This window comes from Amborella trichopoda, chromosome 6 (genome assembly GCF_054954075.1).
Source record: "Amborella trichopoda isolate Santa Cruz 75 chromosome 6, AtrichopodaSantaCruz75HAP2 v2.0, whole genome shotgun sequence".
In the NCBI taxonomy this organism is placed as follows: Eukaryota; Viridiplantae; Streptophyta; class Magnoliopsida; order Amborellales; family Amborellaceae; genus Amborella; species Amborella trichopoda.
The window spans coordinates 53,132,611-53,156,009 of record NC_142341.1 but is presented as its reverse complement, the minus strand read 5'-3'; the positions used below and the strand labels follow the sequence as shown (position 1 = coordinate 53,156,009).

Below are 23,399 nucleotides of genomic sequence, written 5' to 3'. Positions count from 1 at the left end.
TCTTTTTTAAGTGGGCCGTTTTTTGTGGGAGCAAATATATTTTTAGAAAATATAATAAAATACCAATAAGATATGAATTATTTAACATTTTAACTATTTGGAGCTATTCTAACTCAAAATCATGTATTTTTTTTTATGGGTATTTTGAATTTAAATCAAAAGATATAGTAAGGTGTTAAAATGTTCATATCGATCTTGCAAGAGAATAGTTCAGGTGTTTCAATCTGCGGAATGTATCTATTTATCTTGGAAGATGTTAGTATAAGGATGGTGCTTTTTGAATTTGAAGCTTAATCTCAATGAAATCTTTGTTTTGGCGCCAAAAAAACCCTCAAATTGATCAACTTTACTTTGGCAAAAAGTTTCTACTGCCGCTTAGTGGCTAACCCCAATAAGCGAAAGAAATCACACATGTTCTATACATATATGAAGTAAAGCATCCTAATATTGAACAGATCATATCCAATTTTTGGATGGTTAGATCTAAGAGTTCAGAAACTCAAAATGTATATGCATTTTTTTTGTTTTACTAACCATAGTTATCTATGATTTTAAAGTAAAGACCAAAATTTTAGATCAAAAGAATACTCTTGAGCACGTAGCTTACTTTAAACCTGGTGCATCGATTTGTGATCATTGGACCGACACTTTCTGACTTACCGATGAAAATGAAGAATTAGACTCAACTTTCTAAAGCTCAAGAGACGAGATCTTTGAATTTGGAGTCCTTGATTAAATGGTGTTGCTGGTCTATTAGGAAATTTAAAAAGAAAAACAGAGTTACCGAATTCCAAAGTTTTATATTTGAAGTACTTAAGAAATACAATCAATTCAAGGAAAAAGTTTGAGGTTACAACCTTAAAAATACAAGTGCATCTCAAAAATTATGAAAGGTTGTTTAAGTGTTGGAAAACCCACTAATTGATCGTCTCAATAACGAGATAGATAAATATAACAAAAATAAAAAGATTGCTAAGCCTAAAAACAGTATCTTGCAACATATTATCTTAATATTCTATTTTCAAGATTTTTAAATTTGTATAGATTTACCCGATTTGAACTATTTTTAAAGTTCATTACTTTATAATTAGAGATGAAAATAGATATTCTTAAACTATCTCGAGAATGTTTAACACAAGACACCTCTTAATATTTTATTAAGAACACGGTTTCTATACTCATACGTAGACATGTCCGCCCTTTATGATCTATTCTTATGATCAATTTTAGACTTGATTTTTACAAATATGATCGCTAACATGGACATCATTGATATGTTAAAATGAATAAATTGTAAAAGCCAAAAATGATTAATTTCGTTAATCAGGAGAACCTTTTTGGCTGTTCCAACTCCTATTAAAAAGCATATTCACATCTGTAATATAGTGCACAATATGTATATCAAGCATTTTAACTTATACTTCGACGAAATTAGGGGGAAAACCAACCCCATAAGTTTTTATGGCCAACACCATATTTTTTGCTGGCTATTGTCACTATTTGGCATGTAGTGCAAGCAGTAAAGCACACAAGACTTCACTTTGGGGCCAAAACAAGGTTATTCTTTAATTAGGGGCATATATAGGTGGAAGAATGCTCAACAAGGCATTCACCACCCCAAAAAAAAATTAATAAAGACGAGTTGATATAGTAATATTCTCGTATTCCTATTCCTAAAATGTACAACAAAAAAAAAAACCATAAAGTGTACACTTGTGTAGATGTACCCTACCCTAAAACTTACCCTAAAACATTATATAAAATACACAAGGAAAAATACAGGCATAAGAGAAACCAAAGTAATAAATAAACAAAGATCATCTCCCTATGGAATCTATGCAATTGCTCATATTCATGAGCCCCCATTCTATCTAATTTCTCTTCCTAAAATTTCAAAGAGAAAACTATGGCTCATATCTTCTCCCACCACTTGTAAGTGACATCCATGTATAAACCATCACAAAAATTAGCCGTCAGTGTGCATAGTTGCGCTTATGTCAATGACGCTGATGCTACCTCCGAGGGCCCCTGCTGGCCCGTTGCATGGAACCTGCGCCCGAACCATGGTTGAGTAGGTCCCCTCAAGTATGAATTGCCACAATACACCTGAAAATAATAACATATTATCCAGAATAATATATACATTAAAAGGTAAAGTTCTATTTTACATTTTTCAAAAGCTTCTTTATGAATATCTAAAGCTTCTTACACTTCAGTACGAGTAGACTTTCACATGCGCATTCTTTTTTTTTTTAATTACGCAAACTGCAAAGGAAATAGTAATCCTATGTGCAATGAAATGTTATATTAACAAAGGCAACTCATGTGCAAACTTTAATACATATTGGGAAAGGTTTATATAAAGCCGGGGCTCTAAACAATCGAATTCGAGCCTACCTCAAAAATTTCGCAATAAAAGATTGTTTTGATGCCCAAATATCCTCAAATTCATCATCTCGCCATGAAGATGCATGGACATGAGAAAAAAATGGATTTCAAGTTTTGAAATAGTGTATTTTGTAACGTACTTTTGGACCGTCAATTTTTAAGATTTTCAAGTTTTCATAGATCTCTCGATCTACACTATTTTTTAAGCTTTAAACGTTATAAATAAAGATGAAAATATATTTTAACGCTATCATAAAGATTTCCAGTATTGAAACCATATTTCTCGACACAATTTGAAGGTAGGCTCTGATTTGATTGTTTTGAACCTAGGCTCTATACAAACCGCACCCATACATATTTGAAGTTGGATTTATAAAATACAGCAACAAAAAGTAAAAGCTAAAGGTGAAAGAGGATGCAATATCAAATCATGGTCGACCATCACTGTCGATACAACCACTGTCCATGGAAATGATGGATGTTGATAAGAGTGTGGGACCTACCAAAACACGAAGGGTCCCAATCTTTCACTCCGTTCCATTCACCATTTCATCATACGGTGATGGCCCAACGGACCATCGTACTTCAACGATCCATCACATTCTAGCATACTTCCCCACAGAAACAACAAAAAGAAATAAAACCTCAAAGGAAAAGAGGGCTAATAAACAAGTAAAGAAGATAACAAGGATATCTTTTTGGGTGTGATAACCATGAAAATACCTTTTTTGCCAGTTTCTAATCTGCCGATCTCACAGGAAGGTTCGGGGCCGGCTGTGCATAACTAGTGGTGGTAGCCATCACAGTAACAGGATTTCCCCCTAGTGACTTGTACATTACCTGATTACCCTTGCCCTTGCTTCCATTTCCTCCACCCCCAACATATGAAGCACTCCCATTGCTAGTAGTCATCACCTGCTGGTTCACTGCTTTCCAGCCATTCAAACCACCAGAGCAAACAACTTGAGGCCCAGCAATTTGCCTTTTCTGATATAAATTTTGTAGTTGTTGTTGAACCAAAGCATCAGAGCTTGATAAGAACTGATGTTGTTGAATTGGCTGATTCTTAGAAGAGATGGATGGCGCTTGATTGGACTGACTAACTGGTGTCATTTTCCAGCCAGAATTGGCTGGAAAATGACCGGAATAGCTCGCTGGCAACTTTGCATTGGCTCCTGAATACACCACAGGCTTACCAGATACCATCTTCGTACTGCCAGAATCCGGTGCTTTCGAGGGTTTCATTTGGCTGGAATCTGGCAAGGTTCGCATCATAGTGTGACCAACACCTGATGGAGTAGAGATAGACATGGCTACAGGTATAGTTGAAGCGAGATCCACTGTACTGCTAATGCTACTGCTGGTGCACCTAGGTTTCAAGCTCATTTGGAGGTGGTGTGCATCATTGGGTTGTTGATGGTTTTTTGGTGCTAAATTTGTTGACATGATGGGGAAAGTCTGAGCAATCGGTAGGTCACTAGAGAAATTGGGGGTATTGGTCTTTTTTGTAGCAGAGTCATCACTTTTTAGGGGAGGTTTTGCATCATTTCTTATGGAATCAGGTGGTGAGTTTTGGGGTTGGGGGTGAGGTTGGAGGTGCAACAATCGTGAAGGGTAGAAGGAACCTGCAAAAAATTGATGAGGTGGTTGGGGGTGAAGAGAAGGCTGGGTTCCTCTGTTATAAGGAGGTGGGGGAATTGGGAAAGGGTAGCCAGCTTGGAGCATGGTGAGATATTGGGCCTCAGAAGGTGTTGCGGTTAAGTTGGCGTTGAGTGTTGCGGGGTTTGAGGAAGACGGAATCAAAGGCTTTGCGCCATTCTCTGATGGGTTCTCGGACTTCGTTGTTCCCCCTGTTCTTGGCTGGTTGACTGGGAAAATAAGTGTCGCGCCCTGGTTCAAGACCCACTAAGCAAGTTATAATGCATTGAACTATATGAATGGCAAGGAATAATTATCATAATCAATGAAACTATAAAATATAAAAGAAAAGCATAGACCTCATGAATTTGATTCTACTTCTACAAAAGTGTCTACCATCACAGTTTTATTGAACATTAGCTGTGTCTCTGTGAGCAAGTATACATACCTGTGTGTGTGTGTGTGTGTGAAAGAGGGAGAGAAAGAAAAATGATGATAATGATGATGATGATGACCGTGGTAGTCATTTCAAATCCAGGAATGTGATGTTCATTTCAATGGTCCCTAAAAACCATCACATTATGGTGCTTGAAATATACACCTTTTTCCGGAGGCAAGCGATCGGGAAAGGGTTCTCACTAATCTGGCCGGACTACCTTGCTTCCCATAGAAGCCCCATCGATTCCTCGAGATGGTTAACAGTCAGTATAATGCATTGGTCATAATTCGAGGGTTCCCATGCAATTTCTCAAGAAATAGGGACCACAATAAGATCATGGCAATTCCCTCATCATCTCACCTAGTTGCCAAGTTTTATGAATGAAAACCCACGGATGTACCTGAGTTTTTGGTTGAATATACCTTTTTTCTTTGTTGCTTTGACTCCAATGGTATACTGATATGTAAGAATGTGGTTGGACTCAGTGACAAGCTCCAGGTTTAAATCTCATACATACACTACATATTTAAAACAAAACACCTACAAAAAAAATTCACAAATTTGAATAACTCATCTGATTTTGAATAGTACAGTGATCGCTTATAATTACCTGTTGTGAGGCTTGTTGAAGCAGCAGATGCTTCTTTTGGGCGTCCATGAAAGAGTTGGGCGTTTTCTCCCTCAGGCTTTGTCCTGGAAAGTCAGCAACTGAAGCAGGGGGAAGGCCCTTTTCCAACTGCAAAGCTGGATTCTTGATAACTGCTCCACCCAACATGAGAGCTTCAGGCTGAGGCATAACATTTAAATTATATGGGTTTGCCGTATAAATAGGTGCAGAACCAGCAGCTGCCCAAAAGGGATTAGCCCTTGCTAATTGTTGCTGGTAATGTATGAGCCTTGCAATGAAGAAATGGTTGACACAACGCTTTGGCCTTGTCTGTGGAGGCATCATAAAGGGTACCTATCATGAACACATCCAAAGTCCATTATTTAAGGAAAGAAACTCACTTTAGAAACAGCTATGCACCATGTAAAGTTCTTGTTTGGATGTGTTAACTTCTATATTGAGGAAGAACTACAAAGGAAATACAAGATTGAAGGCAACCCACAACTGGGTGCTCTATACAAAATTCTAAAGGGTCCAAAGGATGCTTTACCATTTCTTGGGCTATGCAAGTGTCTAACAATACACAGAAAAATTAATAGGAGGGAACACGGAAAACAAAACTATATAAGAAACCAGCACAAATCTACCACTTCCTGCCATTAATATGTCGTAAAACATGCTATTCAGAGGACATACTAATTGATTTGAGGAGTCGTATTCACCCTTAAAAAAGCCTAAGATATCAAATTCTTATATACTGCTTCGCTATCCAGATAAAAAGATCATGAGAATTAGCTTTATGAGGAAGCAATTAGTTTTACATTTGGTATTGTAGAGTTTGCTTCCATTGGCACTGCTCCTTGAAGAGACGGGAAGCCAGATAAATTAGCTGATGTTGGGCCCAAATACCTGATAGAAGCAACATAGCTCAGTATCTAGTAATACCCAAATTTCAAGAACAATAGGACTCGCACTTAGTTAAAAGAAACAAGATATGCTCACTATGTATACCCGATATACTTATGATATGCTCACTATGTACATACCCAACAGGAGGAAGGCTGCCACGCCAGCCAGTAAGTGTTACAGGAATAGGGACTGAGGATGATGTGATAGTACCAGCAGGTGGTGCTGAAGTATACATTTTACAATCACGAATCAGCCAAATTCAATAAGAGGAAATTCAATCACTCAACATAAGAGAGTATCAGATCCATCTAATACACACCAGTTCTCTCTGCTTTTCTTTTGTTTTTGGGTCTCTGCTTGTTAACGTCCAATTCCAGTTTGCTCCCATCAAAGTGCGACTCAGTATTTGCCTCTTTAAGATGCTGTTTCTCCAGTTTCATCTCCTCATCCAATTTCTTTATTTGGGTGTTCTCCTCCACTTGTTGAATAATCAAATTCTGTCCCATATTCCCCTCAGTTTCCATTCTCCTGTTACTGGAGGTTTGAGTAACCATGCTCTGATAAAAAACCAAAGAATTAAGATAAAAGCCAAGTAAGTTTTTATAATTATTTAATGAAATTTCATCTATTTAACGTTGGGTTTGTAAAATCTGCATTGAATTTGGACAAAAGCAGATAGTCCAGTGAAGCTGAAAATGGAATTACTCACAGGATTTGGAGTTGACAAATGAGGGACATCTTTCTCGGACGACTTAGGTGCATCATCATTATCTAGACGAGTATTTTCCGGAAGAGCCTATCCTCATAGAAAAAGAATACATTCAAAATCCAAAAAAAGAATAAATATGTATTCAATTAAAGAATGATTCAAGAGTACAAACCATTAAATCAATCATTAACTTGGTCTCAGTGACTCTCTCAACAGATACAGAAACTGAGGAAAACCTGTAAAAACAAGCAGAGGGTTGAGGTAACGGAAAACAAAGAAACAAAAAAAAGCACTTCAATGACTCTGAGAATGTAGACTGCAGGAGCCTGAAAAGGGTGTTGAAATACGTTATCCATAAACATACACAAATAGTTTATTCTAAACAATTAACATTGGTCTCTTGACTGGAAGATACTTACATCTTTGAACTATCAAGATTGTTTCCAGAGTATGACTTCCTTTGATCAGATGATGTTGTAGAAGTAGCCTCAGCTGCCACTAAATTGCTCTCTAGAGGCAAGTTGGGTTTTGTTTCTATATGAGTTGCGGGATTTACTTTTTCCTCCATTTGGACCATGTTTTGTATAATTGGTGTTTGTGATGATGGAGTAACCTGTAAAGACGCATGTGGATTTGTTGAAGAACCAGGGCCAGGTACAATACCTTTTTCTGCTTTGGGAGACAACACTTCCATCTTTGTATTTTGGGAATCATTTTCAAGTTCAACTTTGGTATCAAAAGAGGCACTAGTTGGCATGGTAGATGATACATGGATGATGCTCTCTGAAGGGATAGATGAGCCAGCCGCAATGGAAGCACTGGCGCCATATTCTAACTTCACTGCCCGCGGTTTCTTTCTCTTTGGGGCTGCAAAAGTTTGTCAAAAGGGAAGATAAACTATGGGATATTTGAACCAGGAATTGAATATCAAAAGTTAATCACATGCAAATTATTTATAGAGACAGAATCTGGAAGCCACAGTCCCAAACATTTGATTTACTGAGATTTTTCATCATTTTTTAACTTTCATTAATAATAGACAACAAGATACACTATACAATTGATACAGCCTTTATGGGAGACAAGTCGAATTCCCAATTTCCAAGCAACCTTCTTAGGCTAAAGAGTTGAGCAATATTCATCAATAATGGGCAGAAAATATCGGTGCATATTATTAACCCCGAGGAGGCAGGTTGATTCTCAAAAGAGATTGATGCAGGGAACATAGAAAATAAACAAATAAAAAAATGGGATGAAAGAATATACCCCATCTCAGGGTCTGCAACGGAGTCTACCCCAAAGAACAGTTTCTTTACTCAATTTACCATCTCTTTACAAAGAAGGGACCTCTTCCCTTTAAATACAAACTAAATGAAGGATTTAAAATAAATTAAAAACACCAAAAATTGCCTCCATCTGTCCCACTCCATCTCCAATTTATGTTAATCTCTCTCTGTTCTCTCACGTGAAGTCCATGATTCTATGCTCCCTTATCTTATATAAAAGCAACCAAGCCTAACTTATCCTTCTTATCCTTATTTCATTAAACCAACCAAGCCTTAACTTATCCTAAAAAACCAACTCCCTAACCACAAAAAAACCCATGCCACACCCAATTCCTAAAAAAAAAATTATCCATTAAAAAATAAAATTTTGAATACCCAACTTTTATTTGCATCATTCTCCCGGGTTTGGAAGAAGCTCGACCTCGAGCTTGTTGAACTCAAATAATTTAGAGGCCTTCTCAAAAATTGGTGATGCAGTCCCAACATTCTTATCGATACTTTTTCTTCAAATAAACAATTGATCTAACACAATTTGTAATGGAACTCTGAAATACCGAACTCTGGAATACCAAAATGTATCATGATTTCTCCTTCTGGCTCACAGGGTCGTATTTCACATGCTGCAATATGGGTATCTTCTTCTTAATAATTAACTTTCAAAATTTTTAGCACTTTTGGGATACCAGCATCTTTTGCATTGAGATTTACCTCTTCATCTTCTTCTTCCTCATATTGCAATCTGCTAAATTGATCTTGTAACACTTGTTGCAATATTTTGCCAAGGCCTTCTATCAAGTCTTGTTTGGTTTTTTTCAAGTTGTTGATCTAGTTGCTCAAATATTTGATCTATATGCTCCATAAATGGATCATTAGTTGTTTGTGTAAGCATTGTGATGATTGGATCTTCTTTGCTTCGATACCACTTGATGCAGGGAAGAAAAATAAATCAAATAAAAATACAAATAAAAATAAAAAGATGTGAGGATATACCCTCTCTCAGGTTCTGCAAGGGAGTCCACCCCAATGATCGTTTCAGGAGACCCAAAAATAATTTCTTTACTCAATTCACGTCTCTTTATAAAGAAGGGACCTCTTCCTTTTAAATAATAAAAGAAGGAATAAAATAAATTAAAAAAACCACAAATTACCTCCCCCTCTCCCTCTCCCTCTCCCTCTCCAATTAGTGTTCATCTCTCTCTCTCTCTCTCTCTCTCTCTCTCTCTCTCATGAAGCCCACGATTCTATTCTCCCTTATCTCATTCAAATCAACCAAGCCTAACTTATCCTTATCTCATTAAAACCAACCAAGCCTAACTTATCCTAAAAACCTAACTCCCAAACTACATCACAAAAACCCACACCATACCCAATTCTTAAAAAAAAAAATCCATAAATATTTTTTTTTTTAATAACCTAATTTTTATCTACATTGGAGAATGACTTTTGAAGAATCTCACATTAAACTCAATTTTCAATAGTTATAGTTGAAGAGCTCAAAAAAGTTTGTAAACATTGTTGTTTTTCCTTTTTTTTAGGATAATTATTTGGAAACATTGTTTGAGATAGGAGATGAAATAATAGAAATTATTGAGTGAATTCCTTCAAAAATCATGGAACATATCTATACCAATGTTCAGCACAATTAGAAAAGAATACGAACAATGTTTAGCCAAGTCCAGAAAATACACAGTAATAGAGTGAATTTCTTCCAAAATTGTGGAAACATATCTACCATATCAAGTAATAAATGGTAGATACGAGATAGAGAATAGGAGTACACTAATTAGTAGCCTCATACATAAAAGTTATAGAAGCATCCTGCATACTTTCAAATCAACAACACAATAAAATTGAAGTGGGTGAGTTGCACAATAGAGTTCTGGATTTCAAAGTTTAAAGGAGTCCGTCAAGTCACGTGGTCACAAGAGATTACAAAATCCACAGTCCGAAGTATACTCTTTGTGTATTACAAGTATCAAAAGCATTCTTTATCAAAAAGGGGAAATAATAAAGGGGATATCTAAAATCTCTCAAAAAGAATTCAAAACATCTCCACATATATTGCTTACCCATCGCTGTTCCAAATGATGAAACCATGTGCTGCGACAAAGGGGACGGCGAAGCAGAGTTTGAGATTGGAGATGAAGCTTTAGGGGTTGCAGAAACAGAAGCATCATTATTCTTAAAATCAGGTATAGATAGGAATTTTGGATGTATCTCTGATTTTGGAGGGGAGTGATGTGCTTGAAGCTTTGTGAGTTCATATAAGACTTCTGCAACTTCAACTTCTCTTTCAGAAATGGAATACTAGTAGATAAATACATATCATTAGATACAAAACCCATATTGTAGCATACCAATAAGAAAATTAAAAGAGGAAGATGATAATTAATCAAAAGGAGTGGGATATGGAGAAAATTACTGACTTTTGCAATCTTTTGCGGCCTAGTTTTCAAGGTGATTGGCTTCTGATAACATCATTAAGAAGTGAACAAAAATAAGTTTGACATCAATTTATCCAAAAACATCAGCTTTAATGCACATAGAACATGGAATTTTGAACTGGTCAAAATGCCTGATGTCTATGGGAATAACCATAGAAATCATTATGATCCAAATTTAAAAGATGGTCTGACCACTCCATTATAAACCAAAAGTATGCTGATACAAATTTTCCTCCAAAAAATCTACACTCACCATTCTTTTTACAGCTTTCAAAGAAGAAGCACTAGTTGGAAGTGAAACAGATGTCAGGCCAGTTCTAATAGGGGAAGACGATGACTGCAATCTTTTGGAGCATGCTGTAGAAAAGGAATTGTGCAAGATCAACTATAGAATATCGAAAACCAATATGACTAAAAACTTCATCCAAACGGGTATATAATAACCAGAGCGTGTCTTCCGAGGAACAGCAACCCCAATCATCTCATTTGAAGCCTGTGATCATTTAAAATCAAACAGGTGAGAATAACATAAATCTAGCAGAAAATAAAAAATTCATGAATTACAAACAAAACCAGGAGAAATCATGAAGTGGACGCCATGATGAATTCTAAGAATGAACTATTCATGAAATTGACGCCATGATGAATTCCAAGAATGAAATATATGAAAATAATGAATCAACTATACTTAAAATATAGAAAGAGAAATGGGAACATAGTGCAACCTTCATCATTTCCTAAGAGTTCAGGTGACCCACAATATCCCACAAAAGGCAACAAATACTAATGCAAGTAGTAGTCGAAAAAGAATATCAAAACTTTGCAAGAAACTAATTGAAATCTTCAAAAAAAAAAAAAACACTGCTACAAGATGCAACCCAAACCAAGAAGCAAAATGTTTCCTAAGAGGAAAATTACAATGAAAAAGTAAGAACAAGAAAAAGATATAGAACAAAAAAATTGATGCTGAGATTAAACAAATTTAAACTAGGCAAACCCCAACACCATACCACAGTAGAAACAACAAACTTCTTTCATTAGAGTAACATAATTGATATTAAGATGAGAACACCAAGAAAAGTGAGGTAAAAACAAAGGCCCACCTTCCATTGTAGCTTTGTGTTGTTTGGTTTCTTCAAATTAACTCCCCTTGCTGTCCACTCTTCCTCATCTTGCTCATCATCTACGCTCTCATCTGTGCTATTGTCTGCAACTTCATCCTGATCAGCATCAAAATGCCTTCTCCCCGACATCACCGCACGGTCCTTCTTATTGTTTACCCTTTCCCTAAGCTCGTTTACCCCATCTTCCATCTCAGAAACACCTACTTTGAGAATAAAAGTCAATAAAGAATGTAAAAGAAATGAGATGGCTCATCTTCATCATCTTATAATGAAACAAGAACGATGGGAAGTCACTGTGTGTGTGCACGTGCGCATGAGAGAGAGAGAGAGAGTTGACAGTTCACTTCATCAACAGAGCAGGACACATCCAAAGAAGTAACTAATAACGGCAAACAAAAAGCAAGATGAAGAAAAGGTGAACAAATAAGAAAATGGTGTAAAAGAAGAGAGAGAAAGAAGGCAGACAAATTAGACGAAAATTTACTTTTGCTCTCAAGTAGAAGGAAATTTGAAAAGAGACCAAAATATAACCAAATAAAAAAAAGGGTATATAAATAAAAAGTAGCTCCACTAAAATTAAATTCTAATTAAAAAGGCAAACCAATCAACAGTCTGCCACCAGGAAATTCTAAAACACAAAGCAAAAATCAAAGCATTCAGAAGAAGAAGAAACCCACAGAAGCCTTCGTAAGGCAAGAGAAACAAAAGCAACAAAGGAACAAAGAAAAAACATTATCTAATTATCTTTAAAATCAGCTCTCTCAAAAATAACTTGTGATCCATAAAAGCACTAAAAAAAATCTGCACGTAACTTTTTCAAAAAAAAAAAAAAGATTTCGCTAAGACAAATGAAATAGGAATCAAATAAATAGTGAACAAAATAAAAGAAAATAATAAATAGATAGAGTGGGCAGTTACGAATCAGGTCATATTTTCTAAAAATTGTATGATTATGCGGGATTTGCATTACCTCTTAATATTCATCTTAAAAACTCAGAAAAGAAATTTTACAAAAATGAAGACCAAGATGAAGAAGAGAAAAAAAACTAAAGAGTCAGAGAACATATCAAAAATCTATAAAAACTAAGAAAAGGGGGGAATAAAAGAGTGGGTTTTTTTTTTTTTGGTCCTTTTCTTCTTCTGAGAAATGGATTCTAATTACCTGAAGGAGTACAAATAACCAAAGAAAAAAACTAAAACAACAATGACTTAGCAGACAATTAAGCCCTAATTTTCCGATTAAATGACAAAAGCGCGATTAAATCACTATCAGGAGGATACTATAGAATCGCACTGAGTTACTTGAAGTCAAACAAAAAAAATAGAGAAAACCGTGAAATATATGGAATGGAAAATAGCAGAGAAAATGCCTAATTCTGAATGAAAAATAAACTTTTTCCAGAAAGAAAAATTATGAAAATATGAACGGGTATACTAAGATAAAGGAAAAGAAAAGACATAATAGGAAGATACCAAAGTATCAACTTTATTCAAAAAAAAAAAAAAAAAAAGGAATGAGAAAAGATCAGAAGCAAACCATAAATAATCTCTAATTACCAGTAACAACCCTAAATCATGCCGAGGAAACTATCGTCCCAATATTAGAGGACTGACCCCAATTTCTCCACAATGGAAAATTTTCCAAAAACAAAGCAGTAGTAACTATATTTTCCTTAAAAAAAAAAGAGTCTTGAAATATTGAGAAAACATGAAAATTCTGAGATAAACTCATAGAACTGGCTCTAAAGCCCTGCAACTGAATTCAACTGAAAAATCACTGACAATGGAGAAAAATACCGTAAATTTCACAGATCTACCAACCTGATGACTCCTTCAACCCACTCCTACTCCTTCGACGAGAAGCTCCATTAAAACCTTCCCTTCTATTACTCATACTCTCTCTTCCCCTCTCCATTCCAACCACCATAGCCACTACCTTCGATCAAACCACCATGGCCACTACCTTCGATCAAACCACCATAGCCAATACCTTCGATCAAAAGGTTTGAGTCTCATGCAACTCTCGGAAACCTATGGTTCAATTCTGAGGATGCAAGTTAAAACCTTTGCACGCCAGAAACCCATTGGAAAACGGCTGGAGTTCCTGAAAAGTAAGTAAATCCCGTCGGTTTTTGGACCAGAATGGACAAAAAATGGCGACTTTGGCCGGAAAATGGCGGTTTAGGGCCTTATTTTTGCCCTATTTTAGAGAGAGAAAGAGAGAGGAGCGACAAAGAGAAAGGCGGAGAGTCCCCTTTCTCTCTGAAAATGAAGCGGCGTAAAGGCTCTATCCACCACGATGACACAAAGCTCACATCGGAGAGAGAATTGACGGTCAGGATCGCTCCATGCTGAGAACGGCGCACATCTGACCGTCCAAACCATTGGCCAGCATTCGAAGGCTGGGATGAGCCTTTTCCATCGTGTCTCGACTTACACCGTCAGATTGGCCTTAAAGTCTCTCGGCTTTTAAGCCACGTGGCGTAGTTTGAGTGGTCTGTTCTGTTAACCGAAGCGTTGATGTCAAATCGGTCTAGTTAGATCTCGAGGGCCACCGACACCAGCCGGTCATTTTCCCGGTACGGTTCACCCCCAGTAACCGGCATGGGGCCCTCACTTCCGGGTAAACTGTTCCAAAAAGTGATCCACGTCGGTAGTCTTAAATGGAAATAAAATAAAATATCAAAATAAGGAACAATGATCCAATGCCACCGTGGTATCATAATATAATGCAACCATATTTTTTAAAAATCATGTTTATCATAGTTGTATGACCCAAATTTTACATACACACTCTCTTCATCTCAATAATCAATCTTTTGAAAAATAAAAATTTAATTTGGACCCTAAATATAGTCAAAATGTGTCCACACCAAAAACGAATCTAGACCATTTATTTTGTGAATTTCAACATCTTAGCCTTTATAAATTCAAAATCATTTTTTTTTTTATAATATTGTTCATCTAATGATAATAAGGCCATCCAAAAAAAAGTTGGAAATAAAAATATCCTTCTAAGGCCAGATCTAAGCAACAAACCAAAATGAACGGCCTATGTTAATTGGGCGAAAAACATACTTTTTAGGTTGTATTTTTATTTTTTTATTTTTTTGTGATTGTTCATTAGAATGAAAAGAGTGTATATGTAAAATTTTGAATTAAACAAATGGCCAAAAGATGGTTTTTTAATGTTGTTGCATTATATTATCATACAATGGTTGCATAAAATCATTGCCCCAAAATAAAATATCGAAAAGATAAAAAATTAAAAATAAACTGATCCAAGTCGGTAGTCTTAAATGGGGAAAAATAAAATCAAAATAGAATATTAAAAAGATAAAAAATAAAAAAATAAAGTTGAATTGGCCAATTTTCTATGATAGGATCGACTGGTTCCTCCCTATAAGCGATTTACGATATATGGTAGTACGAAAGGAACTGTTCTACTGAGAATTGAACGATTCCACATAGTGTTGTCAAATTCACCTTTTTTCAACTGAAGCATTTGGATTTTATGCTTAGGCCGAAGTGAAGAGAAGACCAGTGATGTTGTTTTGATCAGATTCGAGTATGCATCAAGCTAATTCAGTCGAAGCTTCAGTTGAGCAGGTGGCTAGGATTGCTACCTTTTTTAACATTTGTGAAGTGGCATTAGGGCTTAAGGTCAATTTCGCAAAGTCGGTTGTAATTGATATTAATTGTGATAACTCTTTATTGGTCCTAATAGCAACTACCCTGGAGTGCAAAGTAGAGAACTTCCCTATCTTGTACTTGGGGCTGCCTATTTCAGATGGGAGGTTATCTATGGTTGTATGGGATAAAGTAATCCAAAGAATTCAAGTTAAACTTAATTTATGGAAGTTTAAATACCTCTCTTTTAGACGTATGATTACCTTGATTAAAGTTTTCCTCCCAAATTTACCGATCTATCAAATGTCCTTGCCGCATATTCCTCACAGGGTGGCCAAGAAGATTGAAACTTGTGTGGGGCTCTTTCGACAACTCTAAAACGTTTCACCTCTTGCGTTGGGATAGGGTGTGTACCCCTGGGATGGAAGGTGGACTAGGCTTAACGCGTGTTATTTGGATTAACCAAGCTCTTATGTATAAGTGGTGGTGCAGAAGCTTGATCCTTAAAAAACAGTTGTGGTACAAAATTGTTACTGCAAAATATGGGGTTGATTGATTTCATATGTGGGTAGGAGGTAGAAGTGGTACGCAGGCGATATCTTCTCTCTGGAAGCACATTCATTTATGGAGGGCGCTAATTCACAAGGATGTCTGGTGGTGCTTGGGTGATGGTTGTAGCATCTCTTTCTAACACCACAAGTGGGTTGGAGATATGCCTTTGAAGCTTATATTTCCCATTGTTTTAGACGTATGGTTACCTAATGCTATTGTCGATGATGTGTTTGTACGCAGGGGCTGCCGGGTGAGTTGAGACATTTCTCTCCCCTGTAGTAAGATTCTTGATGTTGTTTTTCAGGAATTCATTGGGCAGCTTTCCCTCCTTCATGAGGTCTATGTTCCACAAAATGCCTCTAACACAATCATTTGGGAGATTCAGTCTGATGGATTGTACGCAGTTAAGACCATGTAAAACCTCTTGTTCCATGACCGCTAGCATTGGTTCATGCTTCAGATTGCCCCAATCTGGAAATGGCCTTTACCTTTAAAAATACAAGCTTTCCTTTGGCTAACATTGCAAAATAAGGTTCACACTGTTAACAACCTTATCAAGAGAGGTAAGGTGTTGCCTAATGTGTGCTTATTGTGTAAATTGGATGCTGAAACAGGGCCACACCTCCTTCTTCATTGCCCTTTCGCTTTTCGAATCTGGTGTTGGTTTTTTTATGAACTTGATCTTGCCTTGGTGATGCCCGCTGATGTTCTTGGGATCATCTCGAATTTGGCGGCTCCCGTGCCCAAGGCTGGCTTGATCTTATGGCAGATGGCAAGAGGTCTAATTCTTTGAGAGGTTTTGAAGGAAATGAACCGTAAAGTTTTCGATAGTGTCAGCCTACCTTTTGCGAAAATATTGGACAATATTCTTCGTAGGCTGTGGCTCTTATGCTATGTGTCAAAGGATAGATCCGATATGTTGGAAGTTGATTTCAAGAGGAACCTTTCAATCCTCTTTCGTCCAAATGTCTTCAAAAGTAGGCCGAAGGGTAGATTGGTGCCCCTCGTGGAGAGAACTTTTAAACTCAACTTTGATGGAAGCTCTTTTGAAAATCTTGGTCCGGCTGGCATTGGAGGCACTCTAAGAGACTGGAATGGTACGGTGGTGTTTTCTTATGCTGGACCCTTGGGGACAGAATGGGCAACTATGCGGAGATACAAAGCCTTCTTCATCGCTTAAAGATCTTCATTGGAAGGCAACTAAGCCGGTTGTATTGTGGAGGGGGTTCACTTAATGTTATTAATCATTGTAATGGGACTCATAGGCCTCCCCTGGGAGCTTAGGTCCACCTTGTTGCAGATTTGGGATTTGTCTAAGACTCTTGATACTTCGTTTGTGCATGTCTTTTGTGAGGCTGTAGCATGCTCACACGCTTGTATATTTAAGTATATCAAGTCCCTCATGCAAAAGAGCTACTGTAGATGATATATTTTGGAAGGAAATTATAAGATTCCCTAAGAAGCACTCGAGGATTATTATCAAATGAAAAATAATTTTGAGTATTATAATGGTTCGATTTTACCCTTAAAAAATTGGACGGTCATCATTATTTTGTTCAAGTATTTTATTTTTTTTCTTTTTCTCTCCCAATTTTAGTGTCTAAAAATGCTTCTAGTTTGAATTTTGCCCGGGGGAGCAATTAGACTATTCCTCATGCAGGAGCAACAAATCTTTTGACATTATTTTGTTTTTATCGATATAGATTTTTGTTTCGGTGCATTTATCATTATTAATATTTTATTAGAAATAAATATCATCAAATCATTGGTAACATCACTAAGAATTATTGTTCATTTTGTTGATATTCTGCGAGTGAGAAACTCAATCAGGGGGACTATACGCTGTAAGACCATTTTGGGACAAGGAGGTCCCAACTACTTCTAGTCGTTCGGATGTTCAATCCAATGGCTTTTAGGGTGTTGCAAACTTCAATAACTTTTTTTGAATTTTGATATTAAAAAATTGCACACCCCTAATCATGAAATTTATAATCTAGAGGGCAAAGGTGTTTTTAACCGCCTTGTACCAAAAGACAATGATCTTTTTGCGTACTTTTCATTTTAATTTTATCATATTTATTTATATTCGGGTTTTATCAGAGGATTTGGTTTTGGTGCAAACCCTGTTGAACCAAAAGTGGTGTAAGTCTTACCATCTGCACCATTCCATACGAATATTATATATAATGATATTGGATCATGAAGTGTCAGGGCACACACAATAACATGTGCCTAATACATCACAAATTATCCCTTTATTGGATGTTTTTGAGATCTAGTATCACGTTAATAAGCTATTTATTGTAGAAAAAACTCTGTTTTAAGGAGATTAGCAAATATTGATTAAAATTGTGTGCAATATAAATTCTAACACATTTAAAATTTTTAAAATGATAGAGATAAATATTATTTTTGGGGAAATTTACTAAAAATCCCATTTTATATTCACAATTTGAAAATAGTATACTGTATTTCATATTTTATACTCTAGTCTCACTTTTTTTAGATTGTATAGGGTATTTTAGATTTTTCTTTTCTATATAATGGATCAATCTCAATTTAAGTATATGCATACTTCTCACCATCCCAGATGGTAAAAAATACACAAAATCATTTGAAATAAATAAAATTACAAATAAACTTTAAATCTCGAAAAGATATTTTTGTTTTTTTATTTTTTACAGCTATGTGATGATGATAAGTATGGACACCCCAATTGTAAAAAGTGAATAAAACTAAAATACGCTGCACAACTCTAAAAAAAGATGGGTACCTTAGTGTAAAATATGAAAAATAACAACCACTTTTTTTAATTAAGAAAATAAAATGGGATTGTATACAATGAAACCATTTACCTTAGTTAAAAGGAGTTCACAATTACTTATAACGTTATAATCATCTGATATGAAATCTGATAGCACGAGTGTGCAACAATGTTCGAGAAAATCTCATTTGAACTTTGTGCTTAGTCAATGAAATAAATGTAGCCACCCAATTTCAAATGATCAATATTAATTTTGACCACCCTATAACAAAGGTAACGTTGTCTCATTATATACTTCCCTACACTAACAAAGTATAGATAAGATGTTAGTATTATTAACATTTTCAAATTTAAGTTACTAATTTTGCTTGATGTATACCCTTCTAGGAAGATTATTTTATATAATTATAATAACAATGAGAGGTAACTCAAAATAAGTAAAGCCTCACTTCATGACTCATATAAAATTGCAATTTAAGTGTTAAAAAACCTTTAAATCGATCATCTCATGGTAAACATTATGGTTGTGCCAAAAAATAGTGTGTATTGCAACAAATCATCTAGACCATCCATTTCAGCCAAAACTAAATATTCACAAATCTTCAAGATCTGTATCAATTTTTTAGTTTTAAAATTTACTATCAGTGTTAAAAGTTAATTTTAAAGCCATCATAAAAATTTCGATATTGAAAGTACTTTCTGGATCAGGATTTAAAGTGAGGCTTTAATTTGTTTCCTAAAGCCTAGGCCCTAAAAAATCTCATCCCTTACTCCGTGCTAAAGCTGAAGCCCCCAACTTGGATATTTTTTTTTTCAAAAGTAGGGATGTCATTTGTCCACAAGTAATTTGACCGCCATGCCCCTCTATGATAGCCACAAGCTTGCAGAAAGCCCAATGGTATTCTCGGCATTTTAGGATATTCCACGTGCAGACGTGGCAGTGGTTGTGGGCCCTACAAACCTATTTTCTTGAAACGTGGCATCGAGTTATTGTCCGACGTGGCCATGGCCCTCCCCTTAGTGTTAAAGAACCCCCTTATCTGCGGGGCCCACCCAAGGACCAGCAACTGTACGGATGACGACAACCAGTGGCCCCACATCAGTGGCCGTTACTGGTTGATTCTTGAACAACGGTTGAGATTTGCGTCAAGAATGGAAGGGCACACTTGAAAATATTTGGTTATAGATGCGGTTTACTTTTTTTTTTATATTGGGGTTTTATATTGGGGTAAATTAGTGGGGATGACGAGCCTCTATTCGTTTTGTTTTAATTAATAAACACAAAAAAAATGTTACATACAATAAATTAAACAGGCCTTTCAAGAGGGACATGGGCATTCTCCTGTGAAATGGAGTGACAAAAACGGACGGGTTTGCCAAACTGTGCTTGAGCCAAGAATGCCATTTATTTAGTTAAGCAATCAACAGTCAAATTCGCCTCCCAGAATACATACAATATCTGTCACTGGTGATCTGTGAAGGAGGAGAGCTTTGCCCTACAGCTGGATAAGATGATGCGAAGCCTCCACGGGGGAGAGTTGTAGTAGGTAAGTAAGTCAACTTGCAACTTGGAGTCACGCTCAATGATAAAAGGGCAGCAATCCATCTCATGCACCAAGGAGAATTTAAAGCTTAGATAGAGCATATCTATGGACACTTGAAAATCTTGAGAATTGACGGTCTACAAAATGCATTACAAGATGCACTATTTTCAAGACTTGAAATTCATTTTTTCTCATGTCCATACATCTTGAGGTCGAGGTGATAAATTTGATGATTTTTTGACATTGAAACAACCTCTTCAAGTGAATTCTTGAGGTGCACTTTAAATTAATTGTTTAGAGCCTTACCCATATATAAACTTTTTTCTTTTAATATTTTTTATTTGAATGTGAACTATTTTCATGAATTACATGACAATGGCTTGCTAAAAATAGGGTCTAAAAGCTTCTTTTATAACATTATCTACATTATAAATACTTTTCTCTTTTTTTTGATAATTCAATGGGGAAGAAAAGTGATAAGTTAATGGGGATTTGGGCCCCTACCTTTTAATGAGAATGGAGTCAGAGACCTCATTATGGGACTTGGCAATACCACCGTTCAAGCCCCAGACCATCTCTAAAGTAGGAAGTAGTGGGGATTTGGGCCCTGCCCTTTGTTGAAAACGGAGTCAGAGACCTCACCATGGGGTTAAAAAATAACTACCACCCAGGGCTCCTGCCAAAGACAAAAAGGACAACAAATATATATGACTTTCATCAAAACTCTCTTACTATTTATAATAATCACAAAAATAAATGAAACCCACAATGGAAACTAAAATACCACATTTACCTCCAATTAAAAACTAAAATTAGAAACATCACATTTATACCCAAACAGGGCACCTTTCATCAATTCCGAACCATGTGCATTGGTACTGTATCGCTAATCAAATTAGTCTTGTCAAGCTACACTCAAAAGCATAAAAAAATGGACTGATAGATCGAACCTATCATCTTTCGAGTCAAACTGGTTGAGCTGGTGACTCAGCTCAACCTATTTGCCCAAATTTTACAAAAAAAAACCAAAAAATGAAAGAAAGAAAAGTTTAAAGTGTTTCTAATAGTGTTTGAAAAATTAGGGTCCAGATCAAGAATCACCTAAAGTGCATCGAGAATCAATTGGGATTGGACCAATTCTCGGATCTTTGGTGGCTTAGTCCCCTCCCTTTTATTTGAATATATATATAGGAAAATTTTTCCCAATGCCTATAGGTAAAAAAAAAATGAACGATGATTTTGCCTATCTTCATCACCATTCAAACTTCATCACACGGTCACAGCTGTCTAGTAGTGTTTCAATTTTCATTTTTTGCTACAAATCCAAATTACTTGAAGTTTGGAACTTGTGTACATCTTAGTGAGGTGCACTTAATAAAAATATGTAAAAAATATTTCGTAAAATATAAATTGATCAAAATACCCCCCAAAATTTATGGGGGTATTTTGATCAATTTATATTTTACGAAATATTTTTTTTCATATTTTTATTAGGTGTGGCTCACTAAGATGTACACATACTCCAAATTTCAGATCATTCTGATTAGTAAAAAAAATGAAAATTGAAATACTACTGGACAACTGTGACTATGCGATGAAGTTTGGATGGTGATGAGGGTAAGCGAAATCACTGTTTATTTTCGCATATAGGTGCTTTGTAGTATCTTCCATATATATATGTTTTTTTTTTTGGGAAAGTATAGAATCAGATCATTTACCTTTGATACAAGGCGGTCACAATAATCATGACCATTGGATATAAAATCGTGTGGCTGCAATTATTCCATTGACCAAGCTCAAACTTCAAAAAAAATTTCTCGAACTTTGTTGCACATCCAAGCTATCAAAGTTCATATCGAATGGTTGTAAAGATTTGTGAACACCTTGTATCAAATGTAAGGGCCAATTTGGATGTACCAAAATTGCAATATTTTCAAATGACAAAAAAAAAAGATTGAGACAGCAACGGGTAACCGTTTGGATAACCTCATCTCACATCTCTTTCCTTCTCTTGAAAAAATGAACGTTGTCGCTCTCTAGAAAGTTGCACCCCTGATTTCAAAGCTCTCCCTCTCTAGAAATTGAGAGTTTTGTTGGAGAGTGGTTACACTCCTAGATTCATTTCTCCTAGTGTCTATAGAAATTCAAGGTTGTACTCTTAGATTCCTTTTTTTTGTTCTATCTAGAAATTCAGGGTTTTGCTAGGTATCTCTACCAACCGTGATTCTGTATATCTAGAGAGGAATCAATATAATTAAATTTTGAAAATGTGTAAATTGAGTTTGAGATTTTTTATTGATTTTTTTTAAATTTTATATTTCGAATTATTTTTCTGCTATTTTCAACTGCTCTATAGAGATCAAGAACATGCAAAGAATAAAAAGAAAAATTTTAAACGATCGAAATAATATTTTTTAGAAAAAAATTATAGACGATTGATTTTTATACTTGTCCAAAATTCAGAATTCAACTTTACAAAATTCATTTTTGTCTGTTGGTATTTACAATATTTATTTCTAAATAGCAACACACCTCGAAAATCAAATTTAACAAGCCTTATATCAAATTTATTAGCGTACATAGACTTGCCATGATAGTTTAAACTATTTACGCCCGAGTCATTTGTTATATGAGGGTATTTTTTTTATCTCCCACCATTTGTGTAAACATGTTTTAGCAAAAAAAAAAAATACATATAAATTTAAAATATGCCTACATTAAATACAATCCAACTATCACGAAAAATATAGTATAAAATCCAAAAAAATAATTTTAAAATAATAAAAATTAGACAAGGTAACCACAATAGTAGACTAATAAAATTAATGCTTGAATTAATATTACTCTTCAATCTCCTCCAATAGCCTAATATTTTTTTTTCAAGGGATTCTTCCAACTTTTTTTTTAGTTTTTGAAATTGGTTTTCAAATTTGGTATTTATTGGAAGTTATGTGAAAATGTTTTTGGAAGGTTTTTATAGCACAATAAAGCAAAAGGTTGATCACAATTAAAACATGTAACTCTGAAGTCTTACATGTTGAAACCATATGATCTCATGCATATTATTTCCTTGATTTATAATGCTTAAAGGCATGTGATTCCATGTCCAGAATCAAAGGCATACAAAATGCATGTTATTTAAGGTTGGTCAAAACTTTTTTATGTAATGAGAAAAATAAAGAAAAAATTCAAATTGAGAATTTATTGCAACGCATCCAAACAAACATATATGGGAAATAAAATTTCATTCTCATATTTTAATAAACATCCAAATAGTCTACTAACATAATAAAATAAAACGATAATGTTTCTCAATTGATGAGGAAAGAAATTGTATTTTTTTTCAATGTGAATATTTTTTTTCT

General features: G+C 35.4%; 1 protein-coding gene and 1 long non-coding RNA gene across 5 annotated transcripts; both read right to left on the bottom strand.

Moving 5' to 3' along the window:
- Positions 1-1,540: 1,540 nt before the first annotated feature.
- LOC18448549 (protein TIME FOR COFFEE) lies at positions 1,541-13,824 on the bottom strand. Of its 4 annotated transcripts, none has more exons than XR_967129.2 (16): positions 13,366-13,824; positions 11,524-11,747; positions 10,865-10,913; positions 10,674-10,777; positions 10,403-10,444; positions 10,046-10,283; positions 7,110-7,557; positions 6,863-6,926; positions 6,691-6,777; positions 6,301-6,538; positions 6,119-6,203; positions 5,894-5,981; positions 5,076-5,426; positions 3,112-4,278; positions 2,892-2,999; positions 1,541-2,106 (listed from the first exon to the last, which is right to left on the bottom strand). XR_967129.2 is itself a non-coding variant. In XM_011630375.2 (15 exons), the coding sequence occupies exons 1-14, from the start codon at positions 13,469-13,471 to the stop codon at positions 3,127-3,129; spliced, it is 3,276 nt and encodes a 1,091-aa protein (XP_011628677.2). In that variant the 5' UTR covers positions 13,472-13,824; the 3' UTR covers positions 1,541-2,106; positions 3,112-3,126. The 4 variants fall into 4 exon arrangements, 2 of the variants coding, with proteins under 2 accessions (XP_011628677.2, XP_088725530.1); XR_016057446.1 differs by having other exon boundaries at positions 11,524-11,744; XM_011630375.2 differs by lacking the exon at positions 2,892-2,999.
- A 5,922-nt stretch (positions 13,825-19,746) lies between these two features.
- On the bottom strand, positions 19,747-20,710 carry LOC148781877 (uncharacterized). The gene is made up of 2 exons (XR_016057445.1): positions 20,539-20,710; positions 19,747-20,096 (listed from the first exon to the last, which is right to left on the bottom strand). It is a non-coding gene; the product is annotated as an uncharacterized LOC148781877 (long non-coding RNA).
- Between the last annotated feature and the right edge of the window lie 2,689 nt (positions 20,711-23,399).